The 27,773-nt window shown below is 35.7% G+C and overlaps 1 protein-coding gene across 1 annotated transcript in view; it reads right to left on the bottom strand.

Annotated features, from left to right (window-relative positions):
- LOC150102083 (uncharacterized protein CG3556-like) overlaps positions 1-27,275 on the bottom strand; it is a 54,055-nt gene extending 26,780 nt beyond the window's left edge. The window contains exons 1-4 of the mRNA XM_090400682.1: positions 27,127-27,275; positions 6,870-6,986; positions 6,411-6,518; positions 339-531 (exon numbers count right to left, since the gene is read on the bottom strand). Coding sequence (XP_090256808.1) covers positions 339-531; positions 6,411-6,518; positions 6,870-6,986; positions 27,127-27,178 — 470 coding nt within the window. The 5' untranslated portion in view covers positions 27,179-27,275. The remainder of the gene's footprint in view (positions 1-338; positions 532-6,410; positions 6,519-6,869; positions 6,987-27,126) is intronic.
- Between the last annotated feature and the right edge of the window lie 498 nt (positions 27,276-27,773).

Raw genomic sequence — 27,773 nt, 5'->3', positions numbered from 1 at the left:
AATGCCAATAAATAATGTTTGGAAGTGGGACTAAATCTCAGATTAAATTATTTCTTTCTGTGATGCAGAAAACGATAAAATGAAACTGAATAAGTGTAAATGGCACTGTGATTTTGTGAGCAGTGCTGCAGCAATGTTTTATTTTTATTACTTCGTTATGTAAGTAAGCCATTCAGTAAGAAAAAATCAAAGATTGAAATCTTGGTTATGGTGTGCACTCGTCGTGTCACTGCATTCGCAATACATTCCAGCAGTTCTATTCGTAGGAGTTTAATATGCAGAAAGCCACGAATGAATCGAATTATCTTAAGAATAACAGAGAAAAAAACACTTCGTACTTTGCCAAGGCCACAGCAATTTCAACTTCCAGGAACTCCCCCAGTACTTCAATCAGAGTGTCGTTATTCAGAAGGCTTTCTTTGCTTGCAAGGTAGAGTGCAACGACTGCTCGAGGGGTCTCTTTTCCCCATCCCCAACTCAAGCGACGTTGGTTGAGTAGCCAGTTCACTGCTTTCACATGGGGTTTCATAACTGTAAATGAACAAAATAAATAAGATGAGCATCCAGAGGCGAAGAATTCTCTTCAGAAGCAAATGTAAGAAGAAATAAACTTTTAAAATTTCAAAAAAGGAAACTTAAAGTGATATATAACAAACAAGGAAAAATATTCAAGTAAGACCATTAAGAAAAGCAGATTGCTTAGATGTTTATTTAATAAGAAATACAAAAACACACAAATAATAATAATAATAAAAATAATATTTTTAAACATTTTATTATATCTCAGATAAATTACATACATAGATACAATAATACTTGTATATACACGTTTATATATATATATATATATATATATATATATATATATATATATATTATAATATTTATAATACTTTACAATTGTGCATAATAGAATTGCGAGTTAATAATATTTTTAAATAATAATAATTATTATTATTTTTTTAAATGAATAATATTTTTGTTCAATGCTAACATATTTACATATATATATATATATATATATATACAAGATATACAATAGTTATCTTGATTTTAATTTTAGAAAAATTTTTACATCGGATTTCAGTTAAGAATTTTAATAACACTCTTTGCCTGTGTATTGTACGTTTAAAACGCATGGTCTAATATGATTATACAGATTTTTTGTAAATAATTAATATAATAATAATGTTTGGGAGGCATTTCTCATTTCTTCCTGGAAGCTTTGCAGAGCTTATTTGAGGAAGATAATAGATGGTGGTGGTTTCGTGGTTATGTTTCTATACTGGTCGCAAGTCAGGTGTTGATTTTACTGCTTGTTCGCACGCGCTTGGAAGGATTCAACTGCTGTTACACAGTTCAACTTTTTTTTTTTTTACAAGTAGGGTTGGATTTGGATGTGGTGTATTTGTTTGTGTCCTTGTAGTGGTCTTTCTTTGAGAAGGGTTTGTCATGGGTTTTGTGTGTGTGTGTGGGTGGGTGGGTGGGTGGGTGAGAGAGAGAGAGAGAGAAACAGGAATTTCTCTAATTTTCATTCTCGCTATAATATTTATACAGCGCCTGTTTCAGCTCTCTGCATGTCCCTAGGTTTCTATTATCGAACGGCAGTTTGTTTATCTTGTCAGGTACGTAGAAGTTTCGGGTGGCTTTGCCGTAGTGATTGTTGTACTTATATATTATATAGTTTGTTGGCTGTGGTCTTGTTATCTGATATGTTGTTCTGGTTACTCTATAAGTTGGGCGGTAGTAATCTTTTAGCATGACTGTGTAGTGGCATAAGTGTTTCACCTTAAATATTTTGTTTTGTCCATGCTGCATGCATAAGTGTGGGTTGTTTCCAGAATATCTGTTTTACCATTTTATCTTGCAACTATTGTAACCTGTTAAGTCTGTAGTCTGTGCAGAATGTATGAGATGTTATTGTGTATCTTAAAATGTTTTCATTTAATGCTTTATATATTAGTATTTTTATGTGTGTCAGGGCTATGCCTTTTAAGTTGTATAGTTTGCTTGCTATAACCTAAGCTTGGTATGTAGCTAGTTTATATGGCTATTCCCACTTTGATCCGCATCGAAGTGAAGTCCCAGATAGCATACTGTTTTCACCTGTGTGAGGGTTGTGGTTTTAGCTTCTGCGCTTTGTGTATAGGTGGGTGAATGGTGGATGGTGAGATATTTTGTTTCTATGGGCAGAGTTTGGCGGGGTTTTGAATATCATTAGCTTTGATTTTTCAGGGTTTATATATATGCTATTTTCAGTTAACGAGTTAGTGATTTGATTGATGTCGTGTTGCATATTTGTGTAAGCGATATTTGAGTTGTTGTGAATGGATACTATGGCCGTGTCGTCTGCATACTGGAAGATTTTACTTTTTAAGGAAAAATGGCTCATGGCATGTGTGTATATGTTAAATTGAATGAGAGATAGCGCAGCTCCTTTGCTGTACACTGTTCCTATACGTGTGATGTGTTTCCTGTTTTCATGTATGTGTAGAAATTCGATGTTGCCAAATAAATTATCTAAAACATCGACTTTTTACAGTAGGAGTTCACCAAAATTTCCTTGGAGAAATGTATATTTTAACCATCTATGTAAAGCTATTTGTATAAAGAGCAAAATAAGCCGTAAGGGAATTAACTTGCTCATTGGTTAAGAAGGGATGTAGAAGTATTGAAACCAAGAGCATCGTCCGAATTCAGCATGTCCTTTGAAAATTGTTTGCAAGTCCCGTTGCAGGTAACAATCAAGGTCAAATTGGGAGGGCGCCGCGCGAATCAAAAAGGAAAGGCCTGTAGGCAGGATTAAGGCAGTAAAGGGAGAAAGTAAAATTGTCGGCGAATATTCGAGAAACATTATCCAGGGTTCTCAAAACTACTCACAAGACTCGCACAGGACGTTAGGTTCCCCAAAAACTTAATCGAAGGAGCAGGGTCTCTGGTGTTGAAAAGGTTTGGTTCGGAGATGAGGGCTTCCTTTTCTTCATCCTGAGTGATCCATCCACGAGAGATCGAGTACCCGAGGTGCCGTAAGTTCCAGTGTGGTAGATGGAGAGACCCGTCCACTGATAGTCGTTCTACTCACAGCCAAAGATATCCGGAAGCGATAAGTTAAGGAGAAATCTTGCCGTATTGGTCCTGAAGTCGAGTAAGCACACGACCGAACCATATGCAGAGATCCTTCGCCGGGCAGTTCAAGACGCCGGAAAAATCTATCCTATATCCGGCCAGCTGCCACGACTATTCATCGGTACCCCGTATCGCTTCGAGGAGAATTCCGAAACACGGAACGTATGAGAGAAACCCCTCTGAAGTTAATTTCCCTGGAAGAAAATATTGAGCTGTTGAACTTTCTTTGATTGATTATATGTGATTTAATTTTATGATAGAGTAGGTTCTGATATCATACCATTGGAATGTTTGAAATTCAATTAGGTGGATTGTATAAATATTTTTGCCTAGATTATGATGAAGTACTTGAAAGGAATGAGATTCTCAGAGATATATTTGTATACATGCATGTTTTATTTTGACAAATACTAAATTAGGAATGTCAAGCGCACCTAAAGAATTCATGTTTTGTATATAACTTCCTGATAGTTGAATAGAAAGTCTAACTAAGTGTGAAAGATTATACTAGAAACCAAGTTGAGTGATTGAGAAAGACTAAGAATTACCTTTCATAAATGAATGTTGCGATTTCATGTGATATGTATAATTATATGACCAGAAATTAAACTTGTTGTTATTTTTGATAAAAAATAGTTGCCCGATTCAATCTCATGCAATGCTCTAATCCCAAAAACAGTATTCGGACCTGATAGCGGAAACCCAAATGATTAGCAGTGATTTAAGAGTAAATTTTGTCATGACTGCTAAACCTTGGCAGAAATAGGATAGTAGTGATTATTTGCTCTACTAGGGTATAAAAACTTTCTTTTGCCTATAGGGGAATTTCAGAGGCGCAGATAATCAAATAAATATCTAGAGATCCCAGACGAAAAAAAATATACTTAAGGTAGAACAATAAGAAAAGAAAATACAAAAAGAATATTAAGTTAAAGTAATATATATATATAATATATAGATAGATAGATATAGATATATAAATAAATAAAATGTGTTTATTAAATAGAGAAGATAACTATTGTTTACAAGAGCGCAGCAAATCGAATGTTTGTTACATATGTTTTAAACCACTGGAGTAGATGACCTCCGATTCCGATATGCGTTAGTTTGGTTAACAAAGTTTTGTGTGTTAGTGTGTCAAATGCTTTTGTTAGGTCAGTAAATACGACTAATCTTATACTGTTTTTATCCAATGCAGCGTTTATTAGTTCTCTGAAATCTTACAGAAATGTTGCTGTTCCTTTCTTCATATTGTGTTTTGTGTATGCGTGTGATTAATGCAGTCTTCAGTGTTTCAGGTATGTGTCCCGTTTCGAAGATTTTATTTAACAGTTTTTGTATAACTGGACATAGGTTGGTTGAGTGTTTCTTGATGTCTTATGGTCTGATTCCATTAACCCCTGTTTCTTTGTTAGGGTTAATTTGTTGAACTGTCAGAGATAGTTCTTCTTTTGTTACTGTAGGGAACCACATCGACTGGGTTGCTCGTAGACCTTGTGGAGAATATTACTTTTTGCGAGGAAAGGTTGTTTCTTGTAGTTTTTGGACAGAGTTCGCGAAGTGTTGATTAAATTTGTTTGTTAACTGTTAATGGGAATTGGAGTCACAAGGAAAGCTGTGTTTTATTGATTCTGAGACAGTGGTTCTGTGTATATTGTCCAACATTCCATTAATCAGTGCCAGGTTTCCTTCATGTCGTTCTGGGCTGTTGTTAATTTGTTGCTGTAATAGTTTCTTTTTGCCTTTCTAATCTGTGTTGTTAAGAGATTCCGTTTTCTTTTGTATTCAGCTTTTAAAGCGACTTCTTAAGTTGTTTCTATAGTGCATCTTTTCTTTGTATGTCTGTTAATATGTTGTCTGTCATCCATGGATTCTGTTTTGTTTGGGAGCGTATTTTTATTTTTATTAATGCTTTGTTATATATATATTTTAAATGCAAGTTTAAGATTATTATATACAACTTCAGCAGACTCTAAAGATGCTATCTGGGTCCAGTCTGTGTTTGTGATTTCGTCGTTTACCAGAGTTTCGTTTAGAATGCTATAATACTGTTTTGTAGTCTCAGTGTGCTTTATGGGTTCTGGTTCAGTGTGTAACTGTAATGCTGTGAAATAATGGTCTGCCAGTTTGCATGTTATGACGGAATAATAATAATAATAATAATAATAATAATAATAATAATAATAATAATAATAATAATAATAATAATAATAATAATAATAATAATAATAATGTGAAGCTATTGCAAAAGCATGTGCATTCGTTTTCATTTACTTCTCGTCATCCCTTTAAAATTTAGGAAGAATCTCTTCCAAGAGTGTTAAACGCATAACAGAAATCCAAACCTCTTAATCCAGTGCATGTTTGTGGAAATCTGTTATTTCCGCTCAAATAATTAATCTGATCGAAACGTTTTAGAAAGATCTTGGAGCAGCTGGAGAATACCATTTTGCAAATTCCTCTCCTTCTAATGAGTAGCAAGGCCAGAAGCGAATTAACAGGACTTATTCGGAAGAGGCAGGGTTTATTCCCTTCTGGGAAATTAGGTTTTCATCCCGAAACTATGCAAACAGGCCAGAAGAAGACACACAATTTACAGACAAAAGAATACTTACAGTCACAGGGCTAACCGCATTATCCTGGGGTTATGGTTACGAAATCCAGTGATGCTTGGAAGGTCGTGGGCGATTTTTTGCCTGTTAGAACCAATGATGATGATGATGATGATGATGATGTTGATAAGTATGTTTGGAAAAAATTCCGAATAATGGCAAATAAAACCAGCAGAACTGATGTCATTCGTATTTTGTTTGTCCTCTCCTTTGTTCTTTGTGTTCCATTGCCATTTTTTTTTATTCAGTAGAACGAAAATCGTCAGTTCGAGGAAATGACCCTTCCTCCGCATGACATCGGATAACTCATTTTCATTTGAAGATTCCTTGTGTTTGAGACTAGAATTAGGCACTTTTAACTAGACAAGGAGTGCCGCCGTTATCTCCTGTGCTAAGGCCAACATTAATCGTTCCGATCCTGATTCTACACAAGACGGTTTTTCTACTTTACAGATTCATCATTCCCGATAATCTTTAAATTGTGTACCACATCGCAATTGGGAGGGGAGGATGACACAGAAAACGAAATTTTGGGGGGAAAAAAAGCAAAAAAAATAATAATAATTTTCAGGGATGCTAAAAAATGAGTTGCTGTCAACATGCTCATTGACAGCCCCATACAAGACGCGTTCTGAAATAACTCACAGACATCAAAAGCATTTTCACACTTACTGCAGTATTTCTCATCCGAGTTGTCTCCGCAGTCATTCACAGCGTTGCACGTGCGCTCATTTGCAATGCAGCGTTTGTTATCACATCGGAACGTAGGTGAAGAGCAAGCTGAAAAAATAAATAATAAAAATCGAATGTTATTCACTTCTAATTTTTCTGACAACATCAACTACAATGTTATCATTTAAAAATTCAATGAAATATGGATGCAGTTTGCTGAAATATGAATGAAAACACAAATGGGAAAATGCATAAAAGAAAATAACAAAAAAAAAGAAAATAAAGTTTTCATTCTTGATAAACAACACCGAGTTTCCTTTTAAAAAATAAAGGCCACAACGAAAATCTTGACCACAACTAATAAAAAAAAATATCTGCAAATTCCTACGCAACTCTTGAGGCGTGCGATTTATCATAAAAATATGAAACGGTACGTGTTAACCCCATCTTAATACTTACAATAGCAGCTGTCTTCGTCACTGTAGTCCCTGCAGTCGTAGTCTCCATTGCAGACTGTCCTTCTCTCGATGCACTGTCCACTGAGGCACCTAAAGGTGTCGAAGCTGGGCTCACAGCCTAAAGAAACGAGAAAACATATTTTAAATGATGAAGGCAGGGTACAAAGTACTTTCACTGAGATATCCTTGGGTGCAGTCAATGTTATAAGACGTCGAGAAAGCAGAGAATAACGGAAAATTGAGGACATTATTAGAAATTAAGGTTTCATTTTATAAATAAATTGCTTGTTGTTAATTAACTTATAATAATATGCTAAACTACAAAGCAGGAAATTATGACCAGCTGAGGAGTATACTGAGTTCAGTGAATGGGATCAGTTGTTGGATGGAAATGATGTTGACAGTGTATGGGAAGCATTTAAACAATGAATGAAAAACATTTAAATGAAGCGATATCAGAATGTGTCCTGAGAGTTCGAAGAATAAATAGAGTAGTCGTCAAATGGATGTGTAATCTTATTAAGCAAGAGATTCGTAAGAAAAAAGGTTGTGGAGGAATACCATTTACATAGGGATGACGTCCGTTATGAACGTTATAAGCAGCAGGCTAATATAGTCACAACTGTTGCACGGAAAGCAAAGTCTGAGTATGAAACGAAACTGGCTCTGTTTGCTAAAGACAACCCACAAGAATTCCATCGATATGCCGCAAGTAAAGGAAAGAATGAATATGAAAGAATAACTCTTATAAATTCAAGTTGCGTGAGGGTTACAGATGCAGAAAAGGTTGTTCAATAAATGAGTGTCCATTTTGTTAAAAGCTATCAACCTGGTGAACGAAATATTGAGCTCACTGTTACCTCTTCACTAGATGAAGAAAGGCTGGTGTGTGAGGCTGAGGATTTAGAGCTATTGCACAAATTGAATAATAATTCAGCAATGAGGACTGGTGGAATATCAGCACGTGTGTCAAAAGGGTGTTCAGCTGAACTGGCAATTCCTTTGACCAGGATGTTTAATGAGTTTCAGAACAGGGACGATTCCACAGAAATTGAAGGAATGTATGGTAATTCCATTGCACAAGGGTGGTGGAAAGACGATGTATCCTACTATAGACCAATTAGTATCTCAGGAGTGGTGGTGAAGATTTTGGAAAAACTGGTCCGGGCCCGCATTCAGAAATGGGTTCACGATGAATCTCTATTTTCCAATGAGCAACATGGGTTTACTAAGGGAAGGGCATATTTTAGCAAGCTGCTCACATTCTATAACAATGTTTCCATTGAACTAGACAATCAGTATGGATACATCAGTAGTAGGGGAGGCTCTTCTGACCAAATGCTTCCGGTGGGCGTGGCTTTTCCCTGAGGGTATATGTGTCAATGGCTTCAGTTTGGAGGTTCTGACCAAATGCTTCCGGTGGGGATCGCTTCCTGACGTCATTGTGAGTGACGTCATGAGTTTGGAATGTTAGGAATTTCCATGTGGGCAAGTGTGTGAATGGCTTCAGTTCTTGTGTTTTGGTTCGCGTATGGGATTATGGGTGATTTTTTTTGTTCGTGAATGGAATTGTGGGTGATTTTTTTTGTTCGCGTATGGCATTATGGGTGATGGTAGAGATAAGGATTCGTGTTGTGATTGGTGGGACAGTTTAAACCAAATGCTTCCGGTGTGCGTGGCTTCATGAGTTTGGAATGTTTGGCATTTCCATGTGGGCAAGTGTGTGAATGGCTTCAGTTCTTGTGTTTTGGTTCGCGTATGGAATTATGGCTGATGGTAGAGATAAGGATTCGTGTTGTGGGTGTGTGTTGTTTTCAGATGTAGATACGTGACGTCATTTGTTATTTGTAAATAAATAAATGTCGTCATTTGTTATTTGTAAATAAGTGACGTTGTTGTTTTGAATGGAAACGATGATATTAGTGGATAAGAAATCGTGTCGTGATTGGTGGGACACTTTAAATCAGATCAAGATCAAGATAAGATAAGGAAATGTGACATGAATATTTGTTGTTAGTTGTAAATAAGAGACGTTATTGTTTTGAATGGGAAGGATGATTTTAGTGGTTAAGTAATCGTCTCGTGATTGGTGGGACACTTCTGACAAGATCAAGATCAAGATAACATTAGGATTCGTGACGTGAATGTTTGTTGTTATTGAGTTTGGAATGATAATTTAATTTAACTATATTCTATGTCACGCAAACATACAGTTTTTTTTTCTTCTATAGATGATTGTACTAATTTTCCAATACATTTTGGGTATTTCTTTCCTGTTAAAGTGTGGGAATTCTTAGAGAAAGTCGTGATGGCTCTCGTGTTTCGAGCTTTTCTGAATAATTAATTATATACTTAAAGTACCTATCCTTAAACACACACACATACACACAAGACATAAAAATCGCTAATGTGCCCATGTTGATACTCTTATATATACCCTATGATTATTCTTATGGAAAAAAAAAATACTATTCAGTATTAGAATTACGCTTACCAAACAACATGCGATCAGATATGTTTAAGTTAAAAAAGTACTTACGGCTTTCCAGATGACTCTTCTAAATACGAATATTCCAAAATAGTTCAATTTTATATCCACAACACAACACAAACACAAAAATCACAAAGAATGAAATTTCTGTAAATACTGTAACCTGAACTAGTTACTTCGTCCTTTTGATTACACACTGTAGATGCTGAGGTTTCGTCATTTGCAATATCCTCCAGCGAGCGGTTTTCTTCAAAGGTGATGACATGAGTCACATCCGTATTGTTCAAAAGGTAGCATTTCCTCAAGTTTGGATATTTCTCAAATAATTACATATGACTAAGGACTTAGTATCAAGATGTTTGAATAACACTTATCCTAAAATTATTCATTCTTCGTTACCGTCGGAATTCATTGGTGTTGTAAATTAATGCTTACATTTAATTTTAATTTAGAGTAGTATCCGATTGGTTGTCTGTATTAATTCTTTCCCACTTGGGAAAGTCTATGCGCCGTTTTGTTTAGGGTAAATGTTATTTCCGGTTTCGAATTCCGATTGCTGTTAGAGTATGGAATTCAGACAAGTGAAATTTTTATTATTTTTTTTTTCAATTGATTCGTTATTTTCTGTATTTTACTTTTATAGGTCATATTCTAACAGAATAACTGAGCAGAATTAATAAATATATAAAGTATATGAGACTTAGTTGAATATTTAATTTAGATTACTATCCGATTGGTTCGTTCTCTGTTTAATTCCTTCCCACAGTTGCTCATGCTATGTTTCCTAAGCTTGGTGGGAAAGTCTATGCGCCTTTTTGTTTAGGGTAAGTATAATTTCCTGTTTCGAATTCCGAGTGCTGTTAAGGTATGGAATTCTGACAAGTGAAATTATTTATTTATTTTTTTTCAAATTGAATGGCTATTTTCTGTATTTTACTTTTAAAAATCAGTTTAATTACATATTCTAACAGAATAACTGAGCAGAATTAACGAATAAATAAAATGTGAATTTATTTTCCAACACTGTAGATTTCTCACTAAGTCGTATCTTAAAGATATATCTCTTATCCGGTCGCCAACTTGTTGTACCTAGGTGAAAAATAGTGTGTGTGTAGTAACGTGTTGGTTTAAAATATCTAATGGCTCTGTAAAATAACCAAATTCTAGCAGTATTGTAATTTCAGGTGACATCTTCTGCACTAAAATTCTGGTTATTAAAATAATACTCGATTTTTTTTTTTTTTCCCTTCCAAGAGTTGACAGTTTCTTGATATATTTGAGGGGTTGCATGAACAAATAAGACTTTTAACTCACTGAGTCAAAAAAAAAAAATAAAATAAAATAAAATAACAAAAATCTAGTTAGTTTGTGGCATTAAATTTTACAAGGAGAAAAAAAAAAAATGTTGTGGTCTTACTTAAATTTGTATTTTGACTGTTGTCCTCTCAGTCCGACTGTTTTTTTTTTTTTTTTTCACAGTAGGGATATTTATATATTTTAACACAATTATTATATTAGATATTCTTTCCAACACAAATAAATAATTATGTATTCTTATTTCAAATAAATATTAGCTCAGAAAGAAAGAAAGAAAATTGTAAAGAAAAAAAAAAAAGTTTACCTTCAAATAACTATTTTGGAATCACACCAAACAAGAAATTCATCACCTTTTCAAAGTTTTAAATTCCTACCCATATTGTTTTCATCATTTGGTATCATTTAAATGAAGAACGGTTCTGGCTATAAAGTTTGTTTGTTAATGTGATTGATTTTTCTCTTCCAATGGCTGTAATTTTTTATTTTTTTTTGGTACATTCATGCTGATTCCTTATTATCTGCACATTACGATACCTTTTTATTTTCTACAACAAACGTTTTTTGAGTTTAAGTAACGTGATTGGCTAAAATATCAGCTGTTTGTCTCTGTAAAATAATCAAATTCTAACAGTCGTATTGTTAGAATTTGGTACGACTGTTTTTTCTAGTCTGGTGAAGGTATCTACTTCAGATGTAGTAACAAATTGTCACTTATCACTTCATTTTTACTTTATTCACAAAACTACAAATCCGTTATTTGGTATGGTCTCTGTTTTTAATTCCCCCATTACTAGAATGTACGGGTGGTAAAGTTTTGAAATAAGTTTCGACTCGCAAGAAAAATAAAATGTTTACATTCAAATAACTATTTATGATCACAGCAAGCAAGAAATTCATCAGCTTTTCAAAGTTTGGAAATTCATACCCATTTTGTTTTCATCATTTGGTATCATTTAAATGAAGAACGGGTATGGGTATTAAGTTTGTTAATGATTTTGATTTTTCTCTTCCAAAGGCGATTATTATTTGATATATACATGTTGATTCATTTGTTATCTGCATGCTACGATATCATTTTTATTTTCTACAATAAACCTTTTTAGAGTTTAAGTAACGTGATAGACTAAAATATCAGTTGTCTCTCTGTAAATAACCAAATTCTAACAGTCGTATTGTTTGAATTTGGTACGATTGTTTTTCTAGTCTGGTGAAGGTATCTACAGATGTAGTAACAAAATTGTCACTTTTCAGTTCATTTGTACTTTATTCACCAAACTACAAATATGTGTTGTCAAGTTTTGAAAAAAGAAAAAAAAACGTTTCGACTGGCAGTGATATGTTTTTAAACTTTTATCATGTACAAATATCTTAAAAGAAAAGAAAAATGTACCTTCTTTTCTTTTTTACATCAAGCTTTTTTAAGAGTTTGGTAACGTGATGAGTTAAAATATCTGCACTCTGTAAAATAACCAAATTTTTATCTTACTTTGTGTTGGGAAAGGTAAAATTTGTATTTGTGTTATCTGGAGAGTATAAACCTTTTTTCTATATTAAACTTTAAGAGTTTAAGTTATGTTTTGGGTAAAATTATCTGCTTTCTCTCTGTAAAATCACCAAATTCTAACAGGTAGGATTTTCGAGTATGCGAACGAAATGTTTACAGATAACTCAAAAAAAAAAAAAATGTCAATAGGCAGCATTAGACAAATTTCTAAATACTTAATTACAGGATATCAGGTTTCCCATGGTCCTTGCATTAATTTCACATTAGTGATTTTTTACAATAATTAAACAGAATTGCATTAAGGTATAAACTTATGGATTTAATTATCAAATTCTAAACTGAATAACTGAGTAAAAATTTCACTGTTGAAAAACACAACAGCAACACACATCTTTGTTCATTTAAGTTTTACAAATGTTTAATTTATTTTGCTGAAATATTACTTACAATGAAAAAAAAAATCGAAACTTGTAATTACCTAAAAATATTTCACAATATTTAGTTTACACTATTTTCCTGAAGAAAGATAATTTCAAAGACTTTTGTGGTTCACTCATTATTTTACTTTACTGGACCTAAACACCACAACACAACACAATACGATAGCTGCACTGGACGAACGAATTGCAGTAACTGAAATGACACTCGACTCGATTGTTTTACTTTATAGTACTGTTTACCTGACCCTTTACCCTGACCGTTCCTTCCAAATGAAACTTTCGCGCAGGTGACTCACAGACATGTTTTCGCATGCTGGTGGATTGATGTTGATGTGCGTTTATCTTACTTTGTGACATTATGGTACAAACTTTATCTCTGTGGCTCGAATTCATCCAAAGGAAGATGAGCGAGCTACCCATTTGTAGATATCTTTTAGTGATGTCACCTCAAACTGATAACCAATGAGATGAACGATCTCGCCATTGCGGATGTCCGAAATTGTTTGGATGGAAAAAAAAAATAGTATTATGTGTTGGGTGTGAAAGGGTAGTCAAGAGGTTGACAGTGGTCTTCCCTGCAAGGCTCCCCAAACCTCCCTATCCTCCAGAAGATGTCTGCTCATCTAAGGGAGATGAGCTAGTTTGCCGTTGTCGGATTTCTTTTAGTCATGTCACTTCCAACTGATGCTAAATGCTACCCCATCCCATACTCTAACCCATCATCCCTCTCTCCTCCAGCAGATGTCTGCTCAGGCTAGCGGAGATTAGCGAGATTATTATTCGCGGATATCTTTTAGTGATGTTACCTCCAACTGATACTGATAACGTTGGAGGGAAAAAAATAGCATCAGGTTGTGGAAGTGAAAAGATAGTCAAGAGGGTGACTGAGGTCTTCCCTGCAATACTCCCCTAACCCTTCTCCTCCAGAAAATGTCTGCTCAGCCTCGTGGAGATGAGCGAGCTCATCATTTGCGGATATCTTTTAGTGATGTCACCTCCAATTGATACTGATAACTTTTTTGGGGAAAAAAAAATTTTTAAATCTGGTTTTTTATGATAACTTTTTAGGAAAAAAACGAATTTTTTATGAAAACTTTTTTGGAAAAAAAATAAAAAAACGCGTTTTTTTATTTTTTTAAACGTTTATTAACATCTTCTGAAGATCCCTCTTCCCCAAGAGCCTTCATCTCCTTGCCTTACATCAGCTCTCTTTCACCAAAACTGGCAAAGATTCTCAAGAAATTCAACTTCAGTACGTGCTTCACTACGCTTCCAAAACTTCGTTCATTACTTTGCAAACATAAACAGAAACATCTTCCTACTCAGTTTCCAGGAGTATACAAGATTTTGTGTGATTGCGGAAAGCCATACTATGGACAGACTGCTAAATCCATCCTTCTACGTTTGGATGAACACTGTAGAGATATCTCCTATAACAGGACTAGAGCTAGCGCTCTCTCTAGCCACGTTCTCTTTTCAGCTAACTCAGACGAAGGCCGCCAGCACATTGTAAACTGGCTCAAACTGCTAACATCCATGTGTGCTACGATGAACTCGAAAGAAAGATTGTTGAATCTAGAGAAATTTCTCTAGATTCCTCTCATATCAACAACAGCCTGAGTTACATTCTCTCTGACGCACACGTTGCTTCTGTTCAGTACTGGCGCACTCGCGACAGCGCGTAGTATTCGTTTGTTTGGAACTCATACTTGCATTTTTTTCAAACACGCTACTGTTTTTTATACTTGTTCTGTTAGTACAATTTTAAGTCTCTGTAATTTTTTTTTTTATATACTTCTTTGATTATGATACCTGAGGATGTTCATGTAACGAAACTAGTAAACTAGTAGTATCTTGTTAAATATATCTTGTCATCTTTTCTCTCGGTAATAGTCATTAAACCTTTATATATAAATATATATATATATATATATATATATATTGATCTCTGAAATATTTACATACATACAATGATCATCTATTCGGTATATTATTTTACATGGTTCAGCACTAAGTGATACATATAATGAGATTTCAATAACAATGATGATAACATTGTTTTTTTCCTATTTTTTTAAAATAACAATCAGAGTAATAATTTACAATTGTATAGTTCAGTTTTACACAAGTTAAATAATATTACATGTTGTAGTTTACTATTTTTTTTTCAAAGTTTGAAAAAGTGTGATTATGTAACAGTATTTACACATACAATCAAAATATTATAAGCAGTTAGCCTTTTTACATCTTCTAATTCTTCGTCAACCAGGTGGTAACCTACATTTCTCAGTTTATAGAAAGAAGACTCATACAGGCCATTATATCCATGCGGAATCTCATCACCATCCCAGTCAAAAGGCAGGAACTATTAAAACACTGGTTCATCGGGCCCACTCCATTTGTTCTACAGACGATCTTTTACAGAAAGAAATACGATATATAACCTCTTCCTTTCTATCTAATGGCTATAAGAATTGCTTCATTAAAAGAACTTTGAGTAGATTTAATATGTCTCCCTCTTCAAACACAGAGGAAATAACGCGCATTACCATCCCTCATATACAAGGCATCAGTGAACGTATAGCAAAAATTTTAAAACCAGTGAATATTTTTGTTGCCTTTCGACCGTTTAGAAAAATCTCCACCTTTCTCGCTTCTCCAAAGGACAAGCTTCCACATCTTAATCATCCAGGTGTCTACCAGATTCCGTGCTCTTGTGGATTATGTTATTTCGGACAAACGGGAAGATCTGCCTCCATTTGGCTAGAAGAACACCAATCTTATATTGAATACTTTAAACCTGAAAAGACTGGACTTGCAGAACATGCCATCTTCACTAGACACAGAGTTCATTGGAGAAAGACAAAAGTTCTTCACAAAAGTCAGTTTCTCATGGAACGCCTTTATAAAGAAGCATGTGAAACTCTACTTCATTCTCCTAACTTAAACAGATCCGACGGCTTACGTCTATCCCCTTTATGGGAGATAGTACTTTACAAATCAGCTAATCTTTCCTAACTTTTTATTGTATTAAATTTTTTTTTTTTTTTATTTTATTTTTTTTTTTAGGAAAGTTATTGACCTTTTTAGTTATCTTACACCAGCTACTTAGGTGGCGCTTTTTGGAATTGTCAGTTAGTGTTTAATTTTTGTGCCTAATTGTACTGAAGATGCCTGTGACACATAGGCGAAAATTATACCATTAAATAATATTTCTACGTGAGTTTTTTCCGTTATTTATTATGTATAAATAATCCTAATGATGATTAACAGAGCCACTCCGTTTTCTGGGATAGATCAGAAAATATTTTTCGCTGTGAAGATGAGTTTGAGAAGAAAATTGTGGAATCAAGGGAAATCCTGCTGAACCCTGTCCACCTAAACAACAATTTAGTTATAACATCCCAGATAGCCATGCTGCAGTTATTCAATATTGGAGTTCACGTGAACCTACACGCACACTTGCAATAAACAATGGCACGCCTGTTAGAACAACTTGAAAAATACAACGTTTTTTATGTATCAATTATATGTGACAATTTTTACCTGTAATTTCCGCTGTTTTAGATACTTCAATGTTTATTACTATTCTTTTCCTTTAAGAATACCCGAGGAAGGCTGTTATAAGCCGAAACGTGTAGTATTTTTCATTACAATCTTTATAAGTATTATCTCGGTTTTTAAGTCATTAAATCTATGTTTTTAAAATATATCACAACAACCGAGTAAAAGCCGATATATACGTATATATATATATACAGGGTGTTCGGGATAAATTTGACAGTTTCGTAAGGAAAAAGAAAATATTCTTTGTATCTATTAAATTTAATGAATTGACACAAAAACATTACAGGCAGAGTTAATTACAATACTATCAACAAGATTTACTCAAAATAACTACCATTAGCATCGATCACAGCTTCAATTCTGCTTCGGAACCTCGAACAAGCTGATGCTACAGTCTCCCTGGGAAGGGCCGCAAAAACTGTTTTAATTTTATCCATTAACTGGGCTTTTGTATTACTGGAAGTGCGATTGGTGTCTTTTTCAACTGCGCCCCATACAAAATAATCCATGGGGTTAAGGTCTGGGGAGTTTGGAGGCCAAACATTTGGACTGGTGAAGTCGTAGAAATTTTCAGACAACCATTTTTGACTTTTCCCAGAGGTGTGGCAAGGGGCCGAATCCTGCTGCCATACATACGGCCTACCATTGGCTACCCTTGTTATCCAGGGCTTGACTACAGTTAGCAACTCCACGAACAAAGCCCGAATTCCAATGCCAGGGTTCTTCAACACCTGTTCCTGCAGATTTGCGAGGAATTCTGCTGTACGAACGCAATCAGATCGTCTGCTAGGGATCTTTCTTCTTGCTACATCCTCGTAGTCACCATTGCAAGTCTCTAGTTCATGCCTGATTGTTTTTACTGTATTCAGGGAGCATTGGGCAGCAGTCGTAATATCCTTATTTTGATGGCGGGCACGAATCATCATGATACAAGTTATTCTCTTCCATGATTCAGGTGGGTTCTAGCTATCCATCCTTTCTGACATCTTGTATATGAATGAAGAAGGGTCCAAACTTTTAAATGAAGAGAAGTGTGTGTTAATACATGTAACGTACGGAAAAATATAATTAATTATAAATATGTCAAATTTATCCCGAACACCCTGTATATATATTTTTTTTTTTTTTTTACTTTTTTACTTTTTTTTTCTTAATATTGGATGAGATGTAATTTCTCTGTTTCATACTCGAAACGTATTTGTAAGCTTATCTGAGGATGACACCAGTTGGTTATAGGTTTGTTTGCTGTGTTGGGAAGCTACGAAACCTATGATTGAAAGATTCGCTCGCCCTCCCACGCGCAAGCACACACGCACGCACACACACACACACACACACACACACACACACACACACACACACACACACACACACACACACACACACACACACACACACACACACACACACACACACACACACACACACACACACACACAATTTGGAATGGAATGTATTGATGCATCGCTGAACTGGAAGCCTGAACGAATATATTGTGTTTCATTAAGTTTGTTTGGTATTTTGGGTGCGTGTTTCTTGTCAATAGTATGTCCTTAGAGCTCTTTTCAGGCTATTGTAGTTTGCAATACGTCAATCCTGGTTTTAATGTCTTTTACCGTTTATAAGACTTCTTCGACCTTTGAATTATTAAATTCAACAAACTTTTCATATTCCCCAATTTTTTTGTTATTTATTTATTCTGTTTATCAAATAGTTCTTGGACAAAATCTACTAAGCTGGCGTTTATGTTCTCTAAACCTTTTTCTAGTAATAAATTTACGGAATTCAAATTGTAAGGCTCACCGGTATTTTTTTTTTTTCGTCTGTTCAGCTCATCGTCCGATTCTGCCTCCGGCGTAGTCAGTTGCGCCGTGGGTTGCGACGTTTACTAGTTCTCTCTGCAGTGTAGGCACTTCATTCCTCTCGTATAGCATTGGATTTGCATTGCCTTGTTGTTTTTAAAATTCCGCAACATCTAAAGTGAAGATTCCTAAGGCATTTCATACCGGTTACATGATTTCCGTCTGACGATAAATCCTTCAGGCACTTGTTGCACTTCATGACTCACCTTTCTTTCCTCGGACAACTGTAAAGATGGCGACGTCCTTTGTTCTATGCTCGTTAGTGACCATGGTGAACTCGGATCAATTTTCAGCACATTTTGATTTTGGATTCCACTTGTTGGCCGATTTCGATGATTTCTATATCACTGTCTTCAGCGCGACAAGTAGAGTTACTTTATGACACTTTTACATTAAAAACAGGATATAGAACCACATTAAAACTATAAAAAATAGGACCAGCGATACCACTATGCAACCCTTCGTATGACTACACAGCGCCCTCTCATAATAATAATAATAATAATAATAATAATAATAATAATAATAATAACATTTACACTGCTTGATAAAATTTTACCGGACACCGTAGTGTGCTGGTGCATCGACCCGTGTAACGAGTTACGTCTTTGTAGCCATTATAAATCGAAGGGGTCAAACAGAAGTGTTTTCTCTATACAACTGAAATTTAAAAATTTGCATATCCTACAATTTCTCATGTTTCAGTTATAACAGTTCAACACAAGAAATTAACGCTCATCAGTTCATCATTTTGAATTATTTCATTGGATGCATTCTTGTTAGAATGCATCTAACAGTGGATCCATTCTAGGAAGAATGCATCCACTGCAGTCTCCTGAAGACCATGAACTGATGAATCCGAATTTCGAGTTCATCAGTTCATGGTCTGCAGGAGTCAAGAAATTGCAGGATATGCAAATTTTGAAATTTCACGTAGATCATTATTCTAATTTTCAGTTTTACCACTGCAGAGTTATAATGCTCACAAATCAGTGCAAACATGTCCGTTGAAATGAGTGCGAAAAGGAAAATGATGAACTTTGAAAGAAGCGTCGCGATAAGATGTCACGTAGCAGGCCAATCTGTTTGGCAAATGGATGAAAAATTGGGCCATCATAGGTTAACAATCAATGATAGCGTACTGAGATGGAAGCAAGTGCTACCTGCAGTGGATGGCCCACTACATTGTACGCACGTGAGCATACGGTGCTAGGAAGAATAACATATAAAATCTGCCATCTGTCAGAAGACACCATGAACTGGAATTTCCAGGCATCGACTTGAACACAAATCAACCTTCAGAACAGAGGCTCAAAAAACGGTTTTCCATAGCAGGACAGCGATATACATGCTCCACATTACGAAAGCCACCATGCAGCGTCGTCTTCGGTGGTTCAAACAGCATGTACACTGGAAGTGGAATATTGGAAAGAGTGTGTTGTGGAGCAACGAATCACACAACACCTTCTGCCAAGCAGATGGACGAGTATGGGTGTGGCGGATGCATCGTGAACATCTCTCACCAGAGTGTGTAAAGCTGAGAAATGGAAATTCGGAGGTGGTGCTGTGATGGTATGGACCTGTTTTTCCTGGTTTGAAAAACTGAATGAATCTGTTTGTGGTGCCACGAACACTGAACTCCGAGAGCGATCTGAGCATTCCGGACAATGCAATGCGTCCTACTTTGTGGTGTTTCTACAGAACTGACCATTTGCTTTTTCAAAAAAGACAAGACAAGAATATTTCAGCAAGACAAGACTTATCATAATGCTGCTGCTGCTGCTGCTGAAACTGCATGGTTTGTGGACAGGAACTTTAACACAATTAAATGGCTTCCACATAGCCCTGAATCTCAACCCTGCTGAAATCTGTGGGATGAAATGGAGTGTTGGGTGAGGTGAAGGAATGACCTCATAACAACAGTCCAGGACCTATCAAGCTAACAGAAAGAATGGTCGAAAATCCGCAGTTTTCGCTACCGCTATCGTACGCTTCTGAAATGCTGCAGTCATCGCAGTGAAAGAAGGTCCTACATCTTAGTAAGGTGGGAGTCATGGCTCTTTGTTCCTCACACTATGCTGTCCATTGATTTCTTTCCAAGCAGTTTATGGTGTCAAGAATTTTATTTTAATTTCTTAATTTGAGAATCATATACTGCACGGTTTTCTAAAAATTAATATACACTATCTACCAATAATTGTGAGGATATTTTGGCAATTTACAATGGATACCAGACCGCAGAGGCGGCCGGTGAGAATTTTAAGTGGGGGTGCTGCATATACAAAATAAGAAAAAATAATTCATTTTTTTCCTAATCAGCAACCAATTTATTAATAAATAAATTTACATATCACAAAAATTGCTTTATTAAAAATATTCACCCTCACTACAAACACACACCAATAATAAAACTTTTGTACTCAGATATAATGCGCAAAAGCATCCAATATATCTGTAGCGACACTGCTCAACGAGCAGTGTTGGTTTTGCCATTCCGACACTTTCGCATCCTGTATTTGTTTTGTGTAATGATCACTGTGAAATTATAATTCTTTTTACATTTTCAACAGTGACATTCTTCATAATTTAGCATAAATTCCTTGTATTTATAATAAATAAATAATTACATGTTATTTTAACAGCATAAAATAAGATTTATCAAAAATATTTTACTCTCACCTCGAATACACACCAATAATAAAAGTTTCGTATCTACAAAAATAACCCTCGAAAGCATACAATTTATCTGTAGCGACACATCTCAACGAGCATGTCAGATTCACTTGTTACGTGCAGTGACAAGCGCATACGAATATCGTCGAGTTTAGACGGAACTGACCGAACGTGATAATTCCAACACATTTGGAATTATCACATGCAGTTTCGTAATCTAAAGCGTTATTCGAACAATTCCAATTATTAACTATTCAATCAATGTCGAAACATAAGCTGTAACCTTTAATATGTTGTATTGCATGTATATAATGTTGTAAGCATTGTTATTTATAAACGCAAATAAAATTTAAAATTTTCGTTTTTTCCTTGGGGGTGCTGCAGTATCGCAGTGCTCATCTAAAAGCCACCACTATAGGGGGACCCTAATATCAGGTATGTTTACCTTTTGCTTTAATCACCGTCTGCACGCTTTGAGGGAAGGGAGGCTTTTCACCAATCGGCGGCATACATCAGGTGGAATTTGTCTCCATTCCTCAATCAAAGCAGCACTGAGTTGAGCGACAGATTGAGGACGTGCCGCCCTGGTGTATCCGCACAATTCATCGCCGAAAATTCAACGCGGGAAAATTCTTCGCGGACAATTCATCGAGGATAAAATTCATCGTAGAGAAATTAATCGCGAGGAATATTCATTCCGGGTATATTCATCGCGGACACTCTTCATCGTATGCAAAATTAATCGCCAGAAATTTTATTGCCATATCACTCCCATATTGAAAAAAGAAAGAAAAGAAAAGAAATATTTTGTGTATTATTTATTATTTCGATTATATTTGGCTTTCTGAAATTTTTTTTATTCTGTATAAAATTATTAATATTTTTTCTTACTGCAGACGGCTCTGTAGATGGAATATTAATTTTTATAAAACTGGGATAGGGTGATTACGGATTAGTAGTTATTTCCAGTTAATATTTATAGTTAACTATTTACATATTCCTATTAACTATTCTAACTATTAATAGTTAGAATAGTTATTAGGGAGAATAAAATATTTATGAATAGTTAGGGAGAAAGGGCACAACATTGAAGAAGATATTTTGTCTTCCAACCGTGTAAGCGGTGTAAGCAGTGCAAGGGAATCTGCAAGAATCACAGGCATAGCGAAAACGTCCGTATTCCGCATCCTTCATGGTGCGTAATCATCACACCACCGAAATAAGCATCACAGTGACAAATTTGTTTTTTGACAAAAACAAATCTCTTCCCTCCAGTGACTGAGAATTTGTACGATTTCATTGCGAGCTGTCAGAGGACCCTTCGTTTAATAGAACTCTCATTTGCATATATTTTCATATTATGCATGCGGTACAGCGCCCTCTATCTGTGGAAGTTTGAAGTAATATTTTTCTCCGCGCTAAAAAAATCCCGTTCCGATTTACTCTCGTACAAACCGCACCCTAATATACCAATTTTTCTAATTTTTATGAATGGTGCGCTTTCTCCCTAAACCACCCTATTCCAGTTTTTTAAATAATGATATTTCATAAATAGAACATCTGTAGTATCTCTAAGCAAGATAGAATATTTATGACCTTTTAAGACCAAACAGAAATTAGGAAAGTCACCAATCGATAAAATATTACTTTTACTGTATAAGAATAAAAATATTATGCCAATCTAATTAAAATCTACATAAAAAATACAAAAATACATAAAAAAACTATATTTTGTGAATTTTATCTTGCACTGCATTTAATTTTCATATATCGGAATAAATTCAATATTGTTTTAATTTTCTTGCTAGCAACACTATCAGCGAATTTTTTCCGCGATGATTTTTGCACGATGGGTCTTCCCTGCGATTATTTTTCCTTGAGATGAATTGCCCGTGAATCCTACTTTGGATCTCATTTGCCGCTACTATTTCGTCCCACAGGTGTTAGATTACGTTGAGGTTAAAATTATGGCACAGGGCAGTCGTTTAACCATCTCTTCATATCACTCCATAACAGCTGCATGGGGCATTGTCGTCCTGATAGCAACAAGGGTGCGCCCCATAAAAATTCCACAGTGTAGGCAGCATCTGATTATCCAGAATATGAAGGTACTCAGCTGTCTTCATGGAACCACGCACAACGACCAGTGGTACCACTCCAAACCAGCTGAATGCACCCCAAGCCATTGCTCCTCCACCACGGAACTTTACTGTGGGTACAACACACTGGGGTAACAAGCGTTCACCAAGCCACCTCCACACCAGCAGCCTGCCATCAGTCTGGAAACAGGTGAACTTCATTCATCGCTCCACAGTACCGTTTTCTAATGGTCAATTTTCCATTTCACGCGCTCTTTGCTCCAGGCCAGACGAGCAGCCTTGTTCATTGTTGAGATGTTCGGCTTGTGTGCCATTGCGTTCCGTGGAAACCCAGTAAATGGGGTTTCTTTCGTACGGTATTAGTGCTCACCATCGTGCTACTGCTACCACTCGTATTCAACTGCTACGATAAAATGCTGCTCATTACTATCTGTACACTTTTTTGTGTTATTAACAACAACACTGAAAACTTCAAACAGCAGGCGCGTCCAAAAATAACAGGTGTGTGTGTGTGTGTGTGTGTGGCTCAAACGTGAATATATTTCACTCGAAAAACATTGTTTGCTTACTTGGGAAAAAGGTAAAACCAAGTATAAAATTTCTTGGTATCTTTAACATTCATCATACCCAAGGTAAAAACTTTTCTACATCTTTCTCTCATCCAGATATTTTTATTAAGAAGGTAAAGAACCTTTTTTCTACTTGTATATGAGATATATATGGTTTCTGCATTACTTCAACCTTGATCGACAGGTGAGGAGAGAGAATCGACCGTGAGATGCGGTGATTAATACCCTTGGAGGGTAATAGATGGCAATGCCGTTGCCAATGAAGTTCTAACTGAGTCTCGGCTATTACTGTTACCCTCCTGCCATGATCAGAGCTTTAATAGCTCAATAACACTTTATCCCTACACTGTCCTCTACTGATAACGGAGAAGATGAAAAGCATTCTTGCTTCGCCCACTGAAGAGACCTCACTAAAGGTCGAAACCGGTCTGGGGTAGTGGCCCTTCTATTATGCATTGCATTATACACGCCCCCTGGAAGGGGGTGTACTTTGCATTTTGGGATACATACTAAGGCAAGCGATATGAAGTCATCAACCTCTATATACAAGTAGCTCAGACGTGAATATATTACTTCACGCGTAAAACTTTGTTTTGCTTACTTGGGAAAAGGATTAAAAACCAAGTATAAAATTTCTTGGTATCTTGAAGATTGAATTTCTCTTTTTCTGTTTATGCTGAATTATTCTTATTATTCTTAGTTATTTTAAGAATAATAAGAAATTATCAGTAAAATTGAACGTTGAGATTTCTCTTTTTCTGCAAAAAATTATTTTAGATAAACTTAATGAGTTTCATGCTTTTCGTTTTTACATTTCTTCTAGAGAGTGTGTTGATATTATTTACACGTCACGTGACCTTTACTGAATCAACGCTGAAATGGAATCGACGTTCCAGTTCGATTTTTGATAATGCCTGATAACAGCCATTATCAAAAATCAACAATAATAATAATAATAATAAAAAGATACTAAGTGTCTTTATCTAAAATAAGTAAAGTTTGGTCTGTGTGATTCATTCAAATAATGTGTTGTCACTACTTGACTTTCTTGTTCAGCTACTATACTAAGTTCGAATATCAGATGGAAGTAAAAAAATGCAAAATACAGTAGAACTGAATAATTATAAAACTAGCTTGAAAAATATCACTATCAGTGGCAGCCGGTGAGAATTTTAAGTGGGAGTGCTGCATATACAGAATAAGAAAAAAGAATTCATTTTTCCTAATCAGTAACCAATTTATTAATAAGTAAATTTACATATTACAATAATCGCTTTATTAAAAAGATTTCATCCTCACCACGAACACACACCAATAATAAAAGTTTCGTACACAGAAATAACGCGCACAAGCATACAATATATCTGTAGCGACACTGCTCAACGGGCAGTGTGGGTTTCACCTTTCCGACACTGTTCCGCATCCTGTATTTGTTTCGTGTAACGATAACTGAGAAAATATAATTCTTTTCACATTTTCAACAGTGACACTTGTCATAATTCAGCCCTGCATTTATCATACTAAACACTTGAGTGTTATTTTAACAGCATAAAATAAGGTTTACCAAAAATATTTCACCCTCACCATGAACAAACTCCAGTAATAAGAGTTTCGTATCTCACAGAAAAAAACCCTCGCCAGCATACATTTATCTGTAGCTACACTGTTCAGCGAGAAGTGTCAGATTCACTTGTTACGTGCAGTGAAAAGGGCATACGAATATCGACGAGTCTAGACGGAACTGACCGAACGTGATAATTCCAACACTGCGTTAGATCGCGGTGCATTTGTTTCGTAATCTAAAGCGTTAATCAAACAAATCCAATTATCAACTATTCAATCAATGCCTAACAAGTTGTATTGCATTTATATAATGTTGTCAGCATTGTTATTGTTTATAAATACAAACAAAATTTAATTTATTCCTTGGGGTGCTGCAGTGTCGCAGTGCTTATGTAAAAGCCCCCACTGGTCACTATAAATTCCTGATATGCACCTTAAAGAAATGTAAAAGTTACCGAGATTGTATAAAAATGATTTCATCCCGAGCCTCATGAAAGAAAATCATAAGCACAGCGCTCTGTTATGAAATTAAAAAAAACTCACAGAAATGTGGACAAGAAACGGTACTTTCGACGCATGTTATTATCTTATTTCTCTTGCTGTGAGTGGTTGGTACACTAAGAGTTTCATTTGGTATTCTGTCGAGATAATTTGAAGAGCAAACCCAGGACTCACTTGAGCTGGTTTTGAGCTCGATTGTGAATATTGGTAGTTTATATTAATACCCTATAACTATAATTTATGGCTGATTGATTAATTACTTATGTAAATTAAGTATTCTTTGTAGTTTATTTTAAATATACGAAATCAGAGCATAAACTATGATGTTTCCACAGATCTGGCCATATGAGGGCGCCGAATCCTTCTTCTTATTTCTTTTTCGTATTAGCCCTGTTGGTCTGCTACGGAGCTGTCCTAAGCCATTCCTTTTGTACCCCTCTGTTCTGGCGGACGAAAAACCCCTGCCTCCGTATGAGACCGGCTAACTGACCTTTCATCGAGAGAGAGAGAGAGACAGAGAGGCCAGATGAAGGTTCCCCACGTCACTGACGGGATTCGAACCCAGGTCTTTCCGTCCAAAGGGATTCGTCTGCACCGACGAAGCTGTGGAGGCTCTGTGACGAATACCGGAGAAACTAAATAAAATCCTTTATATCGAAGCCTTCCCAACGTTGATAAATAGAACTTTGTTGACGGCCATTATGTCACTCTGTGTTCACTTTTTCCGTGAGCTATGAAAAGGCTTCTCGGGAGAATCCCAGTAGGACCGCCACCGCACTCAATGGACGGTGCACACAACCTAGTCAATCAAGTTCCCCCATAGAGCTGCCAGATCTAGAGAAATCCATCTTCTTTGGTGTGTACATCGTGATTCCTTATTGATTGGCTTCGAATTCTGATCGATGTTTAGAGTGGTGTTGTTATACTCGGCGGCCTTCCCTCTAGAAACCGAGAATATGATTGAATCCACCGAAGCACAACTAGTGAACACAAACACAGTCATTTGCATCACTCCTCCTGCCCATGCGGATTCCATTATTTCCCAGAGACTGATCGGATAGTCTTGCACGAAAAGTCATCCTTAGGTGGTCAAGTTAGTTCACTCCTTCATCAGATAGCCGTAACATAGAAGAGGACTTCCTGAAAAAAATTCCATTTGATACGGGACCTGTTGAATAATTTCCATTAAATATTATCCCTGCTTAAACATTTCTTAATCGTAAAACGATTAATTAATTAATCGTCTTAAGATTAATTAATTACCATGTGGAGCGCAACACACTCACCCATCTGGTATCAAACATGGCTTGTTTGTTTCAGGTAATTTCCGTGACTGTCGCTGTCTCTCTCATAATTTGCATAGTTTTCAACTAGCGAAACATTGAGATTGAAACACTATATACGTACAATCAGCATTACATTCGTTGCATGAATCCTACAAGCTATACGGAAGTTGAAAATATAATTACAGTTTCTAGACGTAATATTTATCGAAGTGGACCACTTTTAATATATGTTTCAATCTCACAAGTATGTACTTAAATTTAAAAAATAATACATTTCGGATAAAATGTAACCATCTGCCTGCTTTAGTTCTCAGTTTGATGAATTTAAAAATAAAGTTGCTTACACTGATGCAAATGCTCAACATCTTTGAAAAATTCATACTTACAAGTGGCGTACTCGATAACTAAGCCTACCGCTATCACCAGAAGTAATCTCATCGTCACTAGTTTTCCTTTATTTCTTTCAAAATACTTCGCAAGTGACCCAACCCTTGAGATCTTATTCTACCCACCTCGTACGTAACAGCTCTGTTTAAGTAAGATTTTTGACAGCAGAATGACCAATGAGAAAGGAGAGAAGGAATGACAGGATCTCTGTGTGTTGAAATCTAAGTTCAGGATTATCTTAAGGGCGGCTCTAAGGAGAACGATATATTCAACCACGTGATTTCATTCCCAGATCACGTGGTTGAATGTTCACTAAAGGGAGAAAACAAAACCAAAACCATGTTCTAAAGTGCACATTTAGTTCGCACTGATGATCATCTATATACTGAAGTAGTCTTAATGCAAAGTAATTGTTCTGTTCAGCAACTGTGGTTAACAAAATGAAAAATCTGAAATAAGCCACTTTCTCCTCTTTTCCTCCCAAAATATAAGTTCTTTTTTTTTTGCACATGGGCACTGATTATTTACTTGATCCGAACGCTGCTCTCACTACCCGTCCTACCAAGCACTTGTTGTGCTCTCAGTTATTAATTAGAGATATTGTCCTTGAAAAATGTCATTTTTCGTTAAGGAGATATTTAAGTTT

This window comes from Typopeltis vanoorti, chromosome 11 (genome assembly GCF_054136105.1).
Source record: "Typopeltis vanoorti isolate ZY-2024b chromosome 11, IOZ_Tvanoo_1.0, whole genome shotgun sequence".
Classification (NCBI taxonomy): Eukaryota; Metazoa; Arthropoda; class Arachnida; order Uropygi; family Thelyphonidae; genus Typopeltis; species Typopeltis vanoorti.
This window is presented reverse-complemented; position numbering and strand designations above follow the sequence as displayed.